General features: G+C 36.8%; 1 protein-coding gene across 1 annotated transcript; it reads right to left on the bottom strand.

The window, feature by feature from the left end:
* Positions 1-402: 402 nt before the first annotated feature.
* Positions 403-8,434, bottom strand: LOC109219776 (probable beta-D-xylosidase 2). The gene is made up of 5 exons (XM_019384249.1): positions 7,839-8,434; positions 5,626-5,907; positions 3,075-3,693; positions 2,569-2,982; positions 403-1,192 (listed from the first exon to the last, which is right to left on the bottom strand). The coding sequence occupies exons 1-5, from the start codon at positions 8,421-8,423 to the stop codon at positions 591-593; spliced, it is 2,502 nt and encodes an 833-aa protein (XP_019239794.1). The 5' UTR covers positions 8,424-8,434; the 3' UTR covers positions 403-590.
* Positions 8,435-16,526: the final 8,092 nt, after the last annotated feature.

Here is a 16,526-nt window from a genome sequence, read left to right as displayed (position 1 = left end):
CACCAACGAACTGGACTACAAAGATTCCTGAATTAAAAATTGTCCTTTGTTTAATGTTGTCTTAGAAAAAAAAATAAACTTAGAAATTTTTATTTTGTTCTTTCAAAGACATCATTAGATGAAGGGGGAAAAATCCATGAGGAATTTGAAAGCTTATGTATTTGAACGTAGCATACTATTTATTATATTTTTGACATAAGGTTATGGGGGTCCGAATCGATCTGGCCCACGGTCAAATATCGGTCCATTTCGTACCAGGCCTGAGATCCAAGAGGGAAAAGCTCGGTGACTTATGGACAAGGCCCACACCTCTATAGCTGGCAACCTGGACCAGTTAAGTCCATTCTTATCATGCCAGGCAGGTACAGTTGAAGGGATAACCCGACCCATTTTCAAGCCAGGTGGGTTCTAAAATCTTTAATTGCATAAAATTTTCCAAAGAGTAATATTATCCTCTTTCTTCTTCCCTAAAATAAAATCTAAATCTGTGCTTCTTCCCTTGTTGAATAAGAATATTAAAGGGAAAAATAATCTCCTTTAAACGCAAAGACACCTTTACGTGGAGATTGTACAATATAAAAAAATACTAATCAAGATTTAATAACCCCAAGAACTGATGCTTGAAGTGACAAGGAATGCTTAGCATCACCAATATGTAGACTGTGTTCACCAATTGGAATTCTTCGAACACCAGCCTTGTCTACCACGCTTAAATACTTGCAAACATGAATATTTATCGCCACTCGTTGCAGCGACCCCGCCGGGACATGCACTTTTTCAAATGCTACCAATTGTTTATGTGGCGCCCAAAGTCCAACGGGCGGCTTCGAAAATACGAGCAATGTTTGCGTCCCGTCCTTTGATCCTACGTTCTTCACGTCGATATGAACTTGAATTGATAACTTGCTGCATTTTGCATGTGTTACTCTGATTGCTTTGCTTGTTGTTATTGTGGTGTTGGAAGCATGGCGACCAAATATTGGAATGGCTAACATGTTTGGAGCTTCAGCAATTGTGTTTTTGAATTTAGTGTAGCTTAATCCATGCCCAAATGGATATACTAATGGACCTTTGTAGAAACGGTATGTTCTTCCAGGGTAACCTTTGGCTAAGTTTGCTCGCATGTCCATTGCTGTCATTGGTAAATTGTTTAGGTACTCCTGTGGGTACCATGTCATTGGCAGCTTCCCACCTGAAAACATGTTTTACTCGATGATCAATTACACTTATATATGCTGATAATTAACGTAAAGAATTTTTACTCTATATTTGTTATAGCCACATCATAAAAAGATCACTAAAATTACAATAAATATTAAAATTTGAACCCATAGTTTAAAAAGGGCCATGGGTTCCTTGGTAAGAATATAAAATAAATCCATCAAAGCTAAGTCTTACATCAGCTTCTTAGTATTAGCAAGTAACCTACACTATTTTTCAGGTCACTAAAACGATTTTTGTGGACGATTGACTGATCTTTTAGGTGATTTAATAGAATAAAATATTCTAAGAAATGAGTTGAGCGATATATAGTGTAAAATATATAAAGAAATGAGTGAGAATCAGTTTATTTTAGTTAAGCTTTATATGAATTCTCTATATCCTATTTCGCTTCGGGAAACTTACAGAAATGTCCCAAATAAGTCCCAACTTACCAACCTTTAGCCATTAATCATAAACTTACCAAAACAAGCCAAATACATATTATAATTGAGAACCCAAATAAATAAGGTTCTTTCTCTCCAAGAATCACACGCAAAACTCCCCTTCCATATTTTTTAAGCATGATTATCAACAGTAGGAAAGACGGAAAGGAAATTTTATGGATGAGTTAGCAAATAAGGTGATGAAATATATATATATATATATATATTCCAAAACTCTAAGCAAAAAAGGATTTTTTTCAATGGGTATAGTTGAAATTTATTGAAAACATATAGATAAGTCAATATACAAAATTTGAGGAAGATTGGAGGTGATTTGGTATCAAAATTTGTAATTAAAATCGAGTTCAAAATGTTCTTCTGCAACACATGTATCAAACATGTATCACGCGTGTATCTCATGCACAAGTATACATGGATATACATGTGATACACAATTGGTACAAATATGATACATATGTGATACACAAATGATACATAGTGTAATACACATATCATTTTTTTTTCATGTTCATCTTTTACTTCGAATTTTCAATTCAAACTACCTGAAAACTCCACCAAATCATCTCAAAACTGAGATTCAAGCTCCTTAAGATGTACCCAATCTATTCTAATAACACTCACTAAAAAAAAAGCAAAAATTTAACCTTTTTTTTGGCTACAAATAGCTTATTGGCTAATATTAATAATATTTTATGAATTGACCAATTTTTATAATGAGGTACTTATAAATGGACATAGCTGGTAGTTTCCTTCGCTTTACTCGCTACAATAAATGAGTTGAGTCCATTGACTCCATTTATTAACTTTAAGTTTGAATGAATGAGCTGTACCATAACAAAAACAGAACGGGCCCAAAAGAGGAAATAGAAATCCATTTTTGTGGATCTTGTAGTGAGTTTACCTGGATTATGGGCTCCAAAAAGAACATCAGCAATAGCAGCACCACCAGCTTGTCCAGGATAACCAACCCAAACAATACCACCAATTCGTGGATCCTTCTCTGCAAATGTAACATCAACTGGGCCTCCAGACATAAGGACCAATATAACAGGACCTCTTGAGGCCTTGGATACTTGGGAGATGAGATCTTGTTGGAACCCAGGCAAAAGTAGCCCAGTTCTGTCTCTGAATTCAGCCTCAATAGATTGGTCCAGGCCCATTACTAGCACCGTTGCATCCGCCTGACGTGCAGCATCTACAGCTCCAGGAAATAGTCTATCATCAGAGCAAGCTACATCACCACAACCTTGTTGGTGAATGGTCTTTGCATACTTGGCTATTCCTTGTAATGGGCTTGTGTATCCACATGCAACACCTACATTTTTAAAAAGCTCAATTAGTCCACATAATTAATGCTCTCTTGTCTCATACTATGTGTCTGTGTTTGACTAGATAAGGAGTGTTTACCTGCGTAATTTCCAATCATTGTGACGGTAACATCGGAATTAGGTCCAATGACAGCAACGCTACGATGGCGTCGAGGAGAAAGAGGAAGAGCAGGCCCATGATTCTTGAGAAGAACAATCCCCTGTCTAGCAGCTTCAAGCGCGAGTTCTTGATGGGCCGGGCTGCAAACATCTCTTGGGCCAAGGTGACCATAAGGTTGGGCTGATGGTTCTCCATCAAACATACCAAGCCTCATCTGAACAGCAACTGTATTAGCTAAATTGGTATCTATAGAAGCCTCTTTAAGGATACCACTTTGCACAGCAGTCTCAGTATGTTGGGCCAGAAAAGGCCCACAGTCCAAATCAAGGCCCGCTTTGATAGCATCAGCAGCAGCTTCCTCAGGTGTTGAAGTGTAGTGTTGATTTTCGTAGAAAACTCCGACGGAGTCACAGTCGGAGACAATGTAGCCGTTGAGACCCCAACCGCCACGTATGGTTTTGCGAAGAAGGTCTGGATCAGCACAAGTAGGTATGCCATTGACTTGATTGTATGAGCACATTACACTAGCTACCTTACCTTCTCTAACACAACTTCTAAATGGTACGTCGAATGTATCTTCCATGTCTTGCTTGCTAACCTGTGTACATTCCCATAATTGTTAAAATAAAAGGTTTCATAATATTTTAATGTTTCATGCAAATGATGTCTTGCTTAGTTGCTTTCTGTAACCGGTGGACACTGCCATGAATTGTTCAAAAAATAACAAACGAGAAGAGAAGTAATGGTTTCTTAATTTTCTAATGTTTCAAAATTCAAACAAATGATACACATGATATTAAACGAGGCATCCTAGATAACTTGTAAAGTTTACCAGTTTGTGAAACGGAGAGCCCAATCCCCAAATTAGAGGTGATCAACATGCTTAAATTAAAGATTGTTGGTGGACCTCTTGATACATATATAAACTTTAAATTAAATGCTATATACTGGCTAGTGGTGGTAAATGAATTAAAAACACAGTTATTAACTCATATTTTTCACTAAAAATAGGTTGAATAATGAATTTTATAAAAATTAGTCAAATATGGATAAGATCCATATTAGCCACTTAAAAAATGGATAACCAATGAGTTTAACTTTTATATTTGAAAATACTCAAAAAATTGAGGGTCCTCAAGTTTGGAAGACCAAGAATTCACTCAAAAGTGATCATATTAAAGAAGTCAGGTCTATATTATCTGTTGATTAACCCACTTTCTATTGGCCATTACCGACCAACTTTGGTCGATTTTTTTGGACGATTTTTCCCGAATTTTTAGTAGTGTAATTTCCAAAATAAGCAGTTGCCCAGGTAAATTCGCATATAGTACCTAGGGATTTTCCTTCATATTAACATATGATTTGTTCCTCATTTTCTTTGTTTGTTTACCTGCAAATTTTCTCACGGAAATGTACTTGCCGATTTATTTCTCTACTAATATATATTAAAGTTATTGATAAATTAATAATGCTACTAATATATTTTGAAAATTAACGTTAAGAAAAAAATTAAATATACGAATATATTATAAAAATAATAAATAAAATAGTATTAAGTTATTTTATTTATAAATAAAATACATAGTTAAAAATATATTATATAGTATATAATATAGAAGGTATTACATAAATATGAAGCTTTATATAATATCAAGGGCATAATAGACTTTTCAAGTAAAAATGTAACTTTTGTCATAGCTAGAGCAAAGTAAAATGAGTTTGTGTAACAAAAGAAAGAAAAGTGACTTTTGTATAATGTACACAAAATTAAATAATTGTTAGAAAAAAAAATGACTTCTAGATAACAAACACAAACATTTAATGACCATGAATAAAATTAACTTCCCAATTATGTATACGGTGGATTCGGTATTAGTGGTGACAGTTCAGTAGCAAGAATAACAATACAAATCGTAATGTTACAAATTTGAAGTAATAGCCACCTGACAGCTATTGCCTCATTGGTTTCACATTCCTTGTTAATGATTCAAATAGAGCGTGGCCTATAGTTATAGATATAGTCCATTGGTAGCTGGGATATGCTTACCTAGTATCTTGATTCGACCTATATATAAACTTCTCTCAATTTATGTGGTAATATTTAACTATATATAAAGTTTGAGCAAGAAATAAAGACTTTTTAAATTTATATAACTGTAAATTATCTCATTAGAAAAAAAATAAGAAATTTAAAATTAAATTTTTTTCTAAATATAAAATAGGATAGTTTTGGAACAGAATAAAAAAAAATATATAACACATAAATTAGGATCGAGGAAGTAATAAAAAAAGTTTTAAAAATACATATTAGAAATAATCGATTCATATCGATGATCCTAATAGCGAATGCGTCTCAGTTTGCAAGAAAATCTAAAAAAAGCATGTCTGGAAATACAAAAAGTGATGGTGCCTAGAAATGCAGAGTGGTCAGAAAGAACAAAAGGGCGGGAATTTTCACGAGATGTACATAAAATTACTCCATTTCCAGAATGGAAAAAGATTGATGAATAGTAGTGACGTATGGAATTACCTTAGCATTAAAGTGGAATCTATCGACCCCACTCCAGTTATCGAGGTCGTAAGCCGTATAGTGCTTGCAACATGCCGCTACTTTCAGCCCGTCACCTTCCTCATTTCCCTGTAACCCTCTCACGTAACGCTCGGCGTATATACCGGCCACCACTGGATCCTCACCGGGAGTTTCCTGTCCCCGGCCCCACCTTGGGTCTCTAAATATGTTCACGTTTGGGCTCCAATATGTCAGCCCTCCCATATCTCCATTGTACATTGCTCTTGCTTCATCTGATACTACCTGCAAAAACAATTTAACAATGTTTATGAATATATACCAATAATGTATCAAAATTGTGTCCATCCTAACAATTTCATTTTCAATAACAAGTACGAGATGCAGATCAGGATTTTAAGTTTATGGGTTTCTACAAAATCTCAAGTTAATATACCATAATAACTGGATTAACAGACTGCGTTCCAAGCTAATATTCTCATACATTTAAAGAATTTTTCAATACAAATACAAGATTTAGACAAAAGTTAATGGATTCACGGAAACCTGTAGATATTGCACTGGGTAGGAGTAATTATATGTAGTAAGTCTAAACTGAATAATTTGAAAGCTAGAGTTATAATTTGCTAAACAATTTACTATTGTATGGGCAGTGTAAATGTTATCCTAATTTGTTCCATTTTGTCTAATACTATTTACTTAGTATTAGTTAATTTAAAAACAAATGGAGAGTACGTTTTGATATTATCCATCTATACTATGAAACCCCTCGCCCCACCCCCACCCCTCTTATATTTTATAAGGGGATGTGACCTTATATTGAATAAAATGCCTGTTCAATTCTGGCAAAGTTGCAACTTGGGTTGGGCTGATACCCTTACAAATAGTAGTCACTGTGGAATAAGTTATGGCCTATGGGACCCAAAGTGTCCACAAATTTGCCAACTTTTTCTCAAGCAAACAATCTTCTGATTGGTTGCAAGATACAACTAGCACAGAAGAAAGAAGACCTCTTTGCCAAAATGCACCTTTCTTTTTTCTTTTTCTTCTACTCCCCTATTACCCTACTCTTCTTTCGAAACAAAGTCATGGCTACCTTTAACTTTACATATGCAAATGACATTACCTATTTAGCTTTTGTCCTAACGGATACTATATATTATGAAACATGGACTATAAATTTTTATATTATAGTGAAACCAAAGGAGATGGGATTACTATAAATTAACGATCGAGTTACTCCAGTTATGGATCACATCACGAGTTGTCAAATCCTAGTCCTTAGTCAGGGTAAGGAAAAGTATTTCGCTTCTAATTTTCTTTCTTTGGTGCTTACAAATATAGTACTATAAAAGTCAATGCATGGATAAGATAAACAAACAAGAAGTCGCCCTCTTTTTTTGAAACAAAAGAAATTAGTTCATAAATTAATTGATGCCAAAGCTTTTGTTTGAAATATCAAATTGTGTTAGGATGTCACACGTTAATTTGAGAGAATAGCTAGCCTGTAGTCCCTTTATATGATCTTGAATGTTTAAAGTGTGTACATCATAAGATGGAAGTCCAATATTAGAAAAGGCAAGTTATTAATGGGTTCGATTATATTTGTTAAGAAAATGAATCTTCTGCATTACGCCTAAGGTTAACTTAATTTAAAAAGTGAAGATTGTCCAAAATCTTGTAAGAAGACAACAACACATTTCTTTAACCAATAATAACACTAATTCTGACAAAATGCGTATATATGTATACTATCCTTATCCTTAGGAAAGTATACTTTAACCATTTGCAACAGGCTGTACACTCTTTTTAAAGTTATATCAACATATACTTATTGTTGACAGTAAGTAACCTTCCCTCAACTAACAAATAGTAATTTGATATTATAAAATATTTAGTGTCAAGATATTTTAAAAAATACCCACCGCCAACAATCAGCAATTCCATGCAGTCGCATGAATCGAAAAGTAAGATCTCTACTCAGCTCTCTACACCATAGAGAAAGTCACAAGTACATTATCCTTTACCTTAGAAAAGTATGCTTAGCTAATATAATAGATATAACTATTTACATTGTAAGCATAGTTTACAATGATAGCAGATCGAGTAATTAGTATTTTTACTACGTCACCGATTAATGATTTACATGTAATTAGTGTATAAGTGAATATCAGATGGAATAATTAACTTTATATACTAAGCAGATTAATTCTTACCCGTCCAATTTCTTCCCACAAGGAAGCATTGAAAGAAGCAGCAGTAGTAATGACTTGAGGGAAGCTGGTGGCTCCTGGAAAATCACCACCAAACTTAGTCCCTGGTCCTACATTTGACACTCCATGTAGTGCCTCTGACCACCATTCATAGCCTTTAATACCAAGCCTTGGCACAGCTGCAGCAGTATTCCCCAATAATTTCACCTTCTCTTGCAATGTTAACCTCCCAATGAGGTCCCTTACTCTATCACCAATGGCCAAATTTGTTTGACAAAAGGGGAAATTTTTGGTAGCCCCATCTCTTAGGTCACAGGCAAATGGGGGACGACCTTGAACAGATATTGCAATAAGAAAGAAGAAAAATATGAAGAGAGTGGAGGTGGGGTTGCTGAGGCCTCCACTCATTTTTGTGTTTGTGGGAAGAGAGAATATTTGTCCCTTCCAATATAATGGACAATGGTGTGAGAGCTTTGGATGTAAAAGAGTGAGAATATATAGAACTGAAACAGAGTTTTTGATTTGTTTCAGTATGGCTATTGGCTGGCTAGTAGTTATGGAATTAATGATGCATGAGATGATGGGCATTTCACCTTTTTAACAACTGATGGTTGATGGGGTTATACACATTATTTTCGACTTATATTATATTTATATAAATAAAAAAAGAATTCTTGTGACATTTGCATTAATGGTTATAAAAAAAATAACAGAGCAATATTACTTTAAATTCTTGGATTCGTATGTCGTACAAATAGAGCTTTGTTCATGACCGTCAGATCACCATGATGCTTGTTTCACTGTTTAAAGGAAGCTTATACATATATAGGATAAGGTTTTATACTTCTTTTTTATCTTTTAAGGTGAAAATGCAAGTTGCAGGTTGCAACTTGCAAGACCAGTTGATGTTGACTAGGAGTATTATTTAACCAAATCACTTCTGATATAGCGGCGCTCAACTTCCTATCTTAGAGACTTAGACGTGTCGGAGAATACTTTTCAATTTAAAAGATATACACTTAAATTTTTAATTTGAATAAAACGTTGTTCACTTAAAAGCTCCGGTGCATTTAGCTTTTCTACCACCATTTTGTTGTTATTACCATCCAACAACGAGCACCATCGTCAACCGCTATCGCCAATCATTTCATTGTCAACTACCATCACCAGTTACGTCCTATATGTAACTCAAAACCACCATCAATAACCACTGTACAATCACCACGCTAGTCATCTCTACCGATCACCACCACTACCACTAGTTATATATATGGATCAAAATCTGATCAAGGGGACCTCGCCTGAAAGAGGGCACTCAAGGATGTATTAAGCCGAGGTCATACTTAAGAAGTAATGTTGGCGAGCCGAGTAGCTAAGGTCGAGGTCGAGTATTCAGATTGGCCAAAGCGGCTAGTTTAGCAATAAGATATTTTAAAGGAATATTCTACATAATATTCTCTGCATTTGTACTTTCAGTAGGTAAGGGATATGTCCCATATAAGTAAGAAGAGAGGGAGAAAGGGGAGGGGGCATGTAATATTCTATTTGATAAGTTCTCTCTAGAAAAGTTGACTCTCAAGGCTCTACAAACATTATCTTTACACAAGATTCGCTTGGTGGTTTGCCCCAAACTTTCTCACATCGGATCCGATAAAGTTTCCTATTTTCCCACATTTGGTTATCTTACATCGCTGTCAGAGGGAGAATCATCCACCTCATTGAATATTTGGGTGAATTATTCTCTCTATTTACATTTATTGCCATTTAACAAATTTATTGCTTGTCCTTATCCCATCATTCATTCATAACAAATATCATTTAACACTCTGTTGGTATTTAATTGCTTTGAATGCGGTTTTTAGATTATTGCTATCCATCGATCTTGGATCTAGGATTTATATGTAACTAAAATTTACCCATTATCTTTTATTTAATTAGTTTAACAAAAAGGTTTAACACTTTTTGGTCAAACACCAACTATCGTCTCATGATCATTATTATTGATCACAGCCACTTTTAACAATCCGTCGCTAGCTTTTAGAGTGTGCTTTAAACAAACAATTTCTATAGCACACCAGAGTTCTTAAGATTTTATTTCTGATATTCAATTTACACAAATTTAATTATAATTTTATTTGAGTTTTATTTGTTAATAAAGATTAATTATATGTATTCAAATGTTGAAAAAATAAGTATGGTTGAAAATACAATTACAACTGAAAAATAAAATGAAGCAAATAAAATATTTTCAGGCTGAGGCATAGATATCTCGCTCTCTTTAAGGAGATTCAAGCTCACTGCAGCAAAGTCTTCAATGGTCCAGCAATAATCCTCTTGACTTGTCTCCCCTAGGATACAACAGCCCGATCACGTCGTATGACTCGAACAAACTCTAGACAAGTTGTTGAGTCCAAAGCTCCACCAAGATGAACACCTTCCTTCAACAAAAGTAAAAACTTTCTTCTTCTTTTTTCACAACTTTACCCTCACTTTATTGAAACACTCTATAATTATTTTTTCTCACCACATTATGGAAGAAAGACTCTTATTTATAGGTGTAGTAATTCTTCCTTGAATTAAATTGGAAGAAAGTGGGGTAATAAGTTATGAAATTATGGAGAACATGGGATAATGGTTGAGTTATTATGTAATTAGTGGTAGAACATGGTATAAGAGTTACAAAAGAGTTATGGCCATTTTATACATCATGGAATAGTGGAGTTATGGGAGTTATGGCCATTTTCTACATTATGGAGTAGTGGGAGTTATGACTTATTTTATTTTAATATTAAACTTCTACAATACTAACATTCCCCCATTCATTTTAATATTAAAATATATAAGAGAGTTTATTAGTTGAAGGGAGACTATCATGCATAATGAAGATGTGCTCTCCATTGAACCTCCACTTAGCAAAATAACGATCTTTACTCCAGAGTCAGTAGTGGTCTCAGACTTGAACTATGACTGCTTTAGGGAAATAAATAATCACTGCTTACACATAATAATCAAGGTGTTGACATGAGCTTTATTAGCCAGCACATTACGGCCTTGTGCTATCCCGATTTTCATGAGTGTTTTTGAGAACAAGCTCAATTCTCATAGGAAGCGGCCTACTTCCACACTCACATAGATGAAATCTATCAAGGATGCTCCTCTAACTTTAGCACCCCACTCAAACGAGCTACAGATTTTCATTAAGAGTTAATAAAACTCAACCTCGCAAATCATTACAGGATAAATGCACTCACACCATAGGGATGAAACAATAATAAAAATAGTGCATTTCAAACCAAGCCATCATATGATTCGTTCTTCCCATTGAACCTGGTTATAGGATCTCTAGTCCCCAGGTTGGGTTTTCTCATATATGACTTATGAGTTTATGCGCTTCAATCACATCCCCCCCGATGTGCTACATACCCTTTATCTTGCTAAGGCCTTAGTCAGTGGATATGCAAGATTATCACAAAATTTAACATAATCAACATTAATGGTACCACTTGTCAAATATGATCTCATAGTACTATGCTTTCTCCTTATAGGTATGGATTTACTGTTGTAATAACGATTTTGTACTCTACCAATCGCATCAGTGCTATCACAACGAATCAAAATAGGAGGAATTTATTTTACAAAAAAAAGGGAATTTGAAATAATAAATCTCTCAACCAATTCGCTTCCTCGCTAGCTGAAGCTAAAGCAATTAGCTCAGCCTCCATGGTAGAGTTAGCAATTATTGTTTGCTTTTTTGATTTCCAACAAATAGCATCACCTCCCAAAGTAAAAATATAACCAGCAGTAGAACAGGAATCACCAGATAAAGTTCCAATCTGCATAAAAAAAGCCTTCGAGTACAGCAGGATATTTTTTTATAAAATAAGCCATAGGTTTTTGTACCAAGTAAATACCTCATAACTTTTGTTAATGCCAATATTCACTACCTGGCTTACTTGTAAACCCGCTAAGTACTCCTGCTGTGTGTGCAATATCAGGCCGAGTACAATCAGTTACATATCTCAAGCTTCCAATTAAGCTAGCATATTCCTTTTGATTTATCACATCATTGTCACTTTGTGCAGGAAATAAGTGAACACTTGAATCAAAAGGGGTTACAACATGCTTGCAATCAATAAAATTATTTTTTTTCAAAATTTTGTCAACATAATATGACTAGTCAAGGAAAAATCCATCATATGTTCTAGTAATTTTTATTCCAAGAATGAAATTTGCCTCACCCAAATCTTTCATGTCAAAATGGCTACTAAGCATGCTTTTAGTTTCTCCAATAACATTCATGTTAGAAGCCAAATATTAACAAATCATCAACATAGAGGCAAACAATTACATGTGAATTATTCCAAGACTTGTGATAGATGCACTTATCACACTCATTTGATTTAAAACCATTTTCAATCATGCAGGAATCAAACTTTTCTTGCCATTGCTTAGGTGTCTGTTTCAAGCCATATAGGGATTTAGTAAGTTTACACACTTTATTTTCTTGGCCTGCTTCTATAAAACCCTCATGTTGATCCATATATATTTTTTTCATTTAGGTCCCCGTTTAAATAAGTAGTTTTACATCCATTTGATGAATATGCAAATCAAAAATTGTAGCAACAACAACTAAAAGTCTAATGGATGTAATTCTAGTTACCGGAGAAAAAGTATCAAAAAATTCTAGGCCTTCTAGTTTCTTAAAACCTTTAGAAACTAACCTATATACTTATCAACGGATCCATGCGGTTTTAACTTTTTTCTTAGGACCTATTTTGTCACGACCCGGATTTCTCACCCTCGGGAGTCGTGATGGCGCCTACTAATGAGAGATAGGCAAGCCAAGTTTAATTACTTGTCCATTAATAATCTAATCCATTTAATAATTTACGACAATAATACAAAAATAATGAAATTCAATGATAAGCGAAAGTCTTAACATTTTATAAAGCTGAATGGAAATGCGGAAGGTTCAACAAAATTCTCTACCCAAGACTGGTGTTACTGCACTCACGAACTGCTAAGAATACTACATACAAACGTCTGAAAGAGAACATAAGCTATTTGTCTCGATTACAATGAGATAACAGATAAAAATAAAGGATAGAAGAGACGCCGGGCCTGCGGACGCCTGCAAGGCTACCTCGAGTCTCGCTGAAATGAAGCCTGCTCTCACACTACTGCTGCTGCTGCTCGAAACCTAGATCTGTGCAAAATAGCACAGAGTGTAGTATCAGCACAACCGACCCCATATGCTGGTAAGTGTCTGGCCTAACCCCGGCGAGCTAGTGACGAGGCTAGGACCAGACTCCAGATAAACCTTTACAGATATATATACAAGTACAATAGAAAAATAGCAAGAAAATAACAATTTAAGCTGGGGAAGGGAGCATGCTTCAGGGGTAACAAATAGAAACAAACTATCAGGAATAATGGTACGTACATCTACAGTTTAACTTCTAACAATAATGAAAAGATAAGACAACTTTCATATTCAACTCATCTTGTTGCAGACGTGCAACCCGATCCCATTTCTCAATATCTCGTGGTAGGCGTACCACCCGCTCCCATTTCAATATCATCGTGGTAGGCGTACCACCCGCTCCCATTTCAGTATCACTCGTGGTAGGCGTACCACCCGCTCCCATTTCAATATCACTCGTGGTAGGCGTACCACCCGCTCCCATTTCAATATCACTTGTGGTAGGCGTACCTTCCGCTCCCATTTCAATATCACTTGTGGTAGGCGTACCACCCGCTCCCTTTACTTTCAACACAATACACAATACAATCCCGGCAAGGGAACAATCAAATTAATACTCTTCCCGGCAAGGGAACTATAACAACAAGTCAAACATCCCGACAAGGGAGAGTCAGCTATAACCAATCCTATTCAACTTCTTCCTGGCACAACTAATACCAATATTTAGTCACAACGTTCATAGGATCAAACAAGGGTACACAATTATCAAATTAAGACTCACGGTCATGCTTGACACCGACGCATGGATACTCGTCACCATGCCCATACGTCGTACTCAACATAAACAAGTAGCAATTATGACTAAACTCCTAATCCCTCAAGCAAGGTTTAAACCAAACACTTACCTCGATGCTTTGAACTCAACTCAAGCCTCAACTATAGCTTTACCCCGTGATTCCACCTCCAATCCGCTCGAATAGATGATTTGAGATGAAACTTGTTCTTGAAAAATCGCCTAAGGAGTTGTATTTTGAAAGTGGGGTGAAAAATGGCCTAAAATTTGACTAAGTATGAAAATTGCTAGGCTGCAGGTATGGGAATTGCGAACTGGGGTTCGCAATTGCGAACCCCGACCATTTGTGGGAAATGCGAAGCTGGGTTTGCATTTGCGAACCCTTCCCATTTTGCCAGGCCTCGCATTTGCGATGAAAAGGTTGCATTTGCGACCCATTGAGTTTCGCATTTGCGAGAAACAAGATCGCATTTGCGATCAGTAGGCCAAGTCCTAGGCTTCACAATTGCGATACAAAGCGCGCATTTGCGAGCTCGCAATTGCGAGACACATCTTCGCAAATGCGAAGATCACAGAAGAAGCATACCAGATTTTTATTAAGTTTAAAAATGCACTCCGACACCTATCCAAAACTCACCCGAGCCCTCGAGGCTCCAAATCAAATATGCACACAACCTCAAAAATATCCTACGGACTTACTCGCGCGATCAAATCGCCAAAATAACATCATATACATCGAATCAAGCCTCAAAACTCATGATTTCTTCCAAATTTTCATAAAACATCAATTTTCCATTTTAAGTCCGAAACACGTCAAACGACGTCCGTTTTCAACCATACTTTTACAGTAAAAGCGCTTAAACCATATATAAGACTCGTACCGGGCACCGGAACTAAAATACGAGCCCGATACCATAGTCTTTTAATCAAATTTCATTTTCATTTTCCTTAATCATTTCCAGAAAATAATTTCACACAAAAATTCATTTCTCGGGCTTGGGACCTCGGAATTCGATTCTGGCATTAGCCCAAGTCCAATATTTTCCTTCCGACCTCCGGCTCGTCAATCAACGGGTCTGGCTCCGTTACCCAAAATGTTGACCGAAGTCCAAATTTTTCCAATTTAATATCAAAATTTAGCATTTTTCTTCCAGAAATTCATATTTAAGCTTTCCGCTAACGCGCCCGGACTGCGCAACAAATCGAGGCAACCCCACAATGAGGTTTTCAAGGCCTCACAATCATTGTCCTCCGAACGACAGAAGAAAAGAAGTACCTGAGTCGGGGAAAAGATAGGATAACGACTCCGCATATCAGACTCGGACTCCCAGTGATGCCTCTGGGGGCTGACTCTCCACTGGAACACGCACAGAAGAAAACTCTTGGAATCTCAACTGACGAACCTGCCGGTCCCAAAATAGCTACCGCTCCTCCTCATATGACAAGTCCCTTGTCCAGTTGGACAGTGCCGAAGTTCTAACACGTGGGCTGGATCGTCGTGATACCTCCGATTCATGGATACATAGAAAACTGGATTCACGGCTGATAAGCTAGGCGGCAATGCAAGTCTATATAGCCACCTCTCCCACTCAATCCAACGAAATCTCAAACGGCCAATGAACCTTGGGCTAAGCTTGCCCCTTTTTCCCAAATCTCATCAGCCCTCATAAGGCGACAACTCGGAGCAAATTACCCGCTCACCAACCATAAATGCCACATTCTCGAACCTTTGCGGTCTGCATAACTCTTTTGCCTAGACTGAGCTAAACGAAGCTACTCCTGAATGATCTTGACCTGTCCAAGGCCTCCTGAACCAAATCTTAAACCCAACAACCGAGCCTCCCGGCTCAAACCATCCACCGGAGACGACACCGCCTATCCATATAAAGCCTCATAAGGAGCCATCTGGATACTCGACTGTAGCGTTGTTTTGTAGGCAAAACTCCGCCAAAGGCAAGAACTGATCCCACGAACCTCCTAAAGTCAATAACACTAAGCTCGAAGCATATCTTCTAGAATCTAAATAGTCCGCGTTCGACTGGCCGTGCCGTCTGGGGATGAAAATGCTTGCTCAAATCAAACCCGTTGCCCAACTCGCTGAACTGCTCTCCAAAAACATAGGGTAAACTGCGTACCCGGTCCGAAATGATGATGGCGACACACCATGAAACAATCTCCGATATAAATTCTCAGCTAATCTCTCAGAAAGAATAGGAGACTGCCACAGGAATGAATATGCGCTGACTTGGGCAGCCTATCAACAATAACCCATATCGCAATATCGAAACTTCCTCCGAGTCAACGGAAAACCCAGTAAACAAAATCCATAGTAATCTGCTCCCACTCCACTCGGGAAGCTCAATCCTCTGAAATAAACCACCAGGCCTCTGATGCTCGTACTTAACCTGCTGATTGAATTCAAACAACGAGCTACAATATGCAGACGATATCCTTCTTCTTCATTCTACGCCACAATAATGCTGCCGGCAAAATCCTGATACATCTTCGCGACGCCCGGATGAATAGAGTACCTGGAGCTATGGGCCTCCTGTAAAAATCAACTCTCGAAGCCCATTCCACATTGGGCACACAAACTCACACCCTGCAATCTTAAAAGCTCCATCCGCATCTAAGTAATACCTGCTTGGGCACCTCTCCGCTGCAAACGTGGTATTTTAAAGGACACACAAATGGG

Source organism: Nicotiana attenuata, unplaced genomic scaffold (genome assembly GCF_001879085.1).
Source record: "Nicotiana attenuata strain UT unplaced genomic scaffold, NIATTr2, whole genome shotgun sequence".
NCBI lineage: Eukaryota > Viridiplantae > Streptophyta > Magnoliopsida > Solanales > Solanaceae > Nicotiana > Nicotiana attenuata.
Note: the sequence above shows the minus strand (reverse complement) of the source record. Positions and strands in the feature narration are given on the sequence as shown.

Bases quoted from the DNA above. Each gene is read 5' to 3' on its own strand.
- LOC109219776 (XM_019384249.1), bottom strand. From the start codon at position 8,423: ATGCCCATCATCTCATGCATCATTAATTCCATAACTACTAGCCAGCCA. The intron at 2,983-3,074 runs GTAAACACTCCT...TTAAAAATGTAG, and splicing joins AATGATTGGAAATTACGCAG to GTGTTGCATGTGGATACACA. The intron at 1,193-2,568 runs GTAAACTCACTA...ACATGTTTTCAG, and splicing joins TTTTGGAGCCCATAATCCAG to GTGGGAAGCTGCCAATGACA.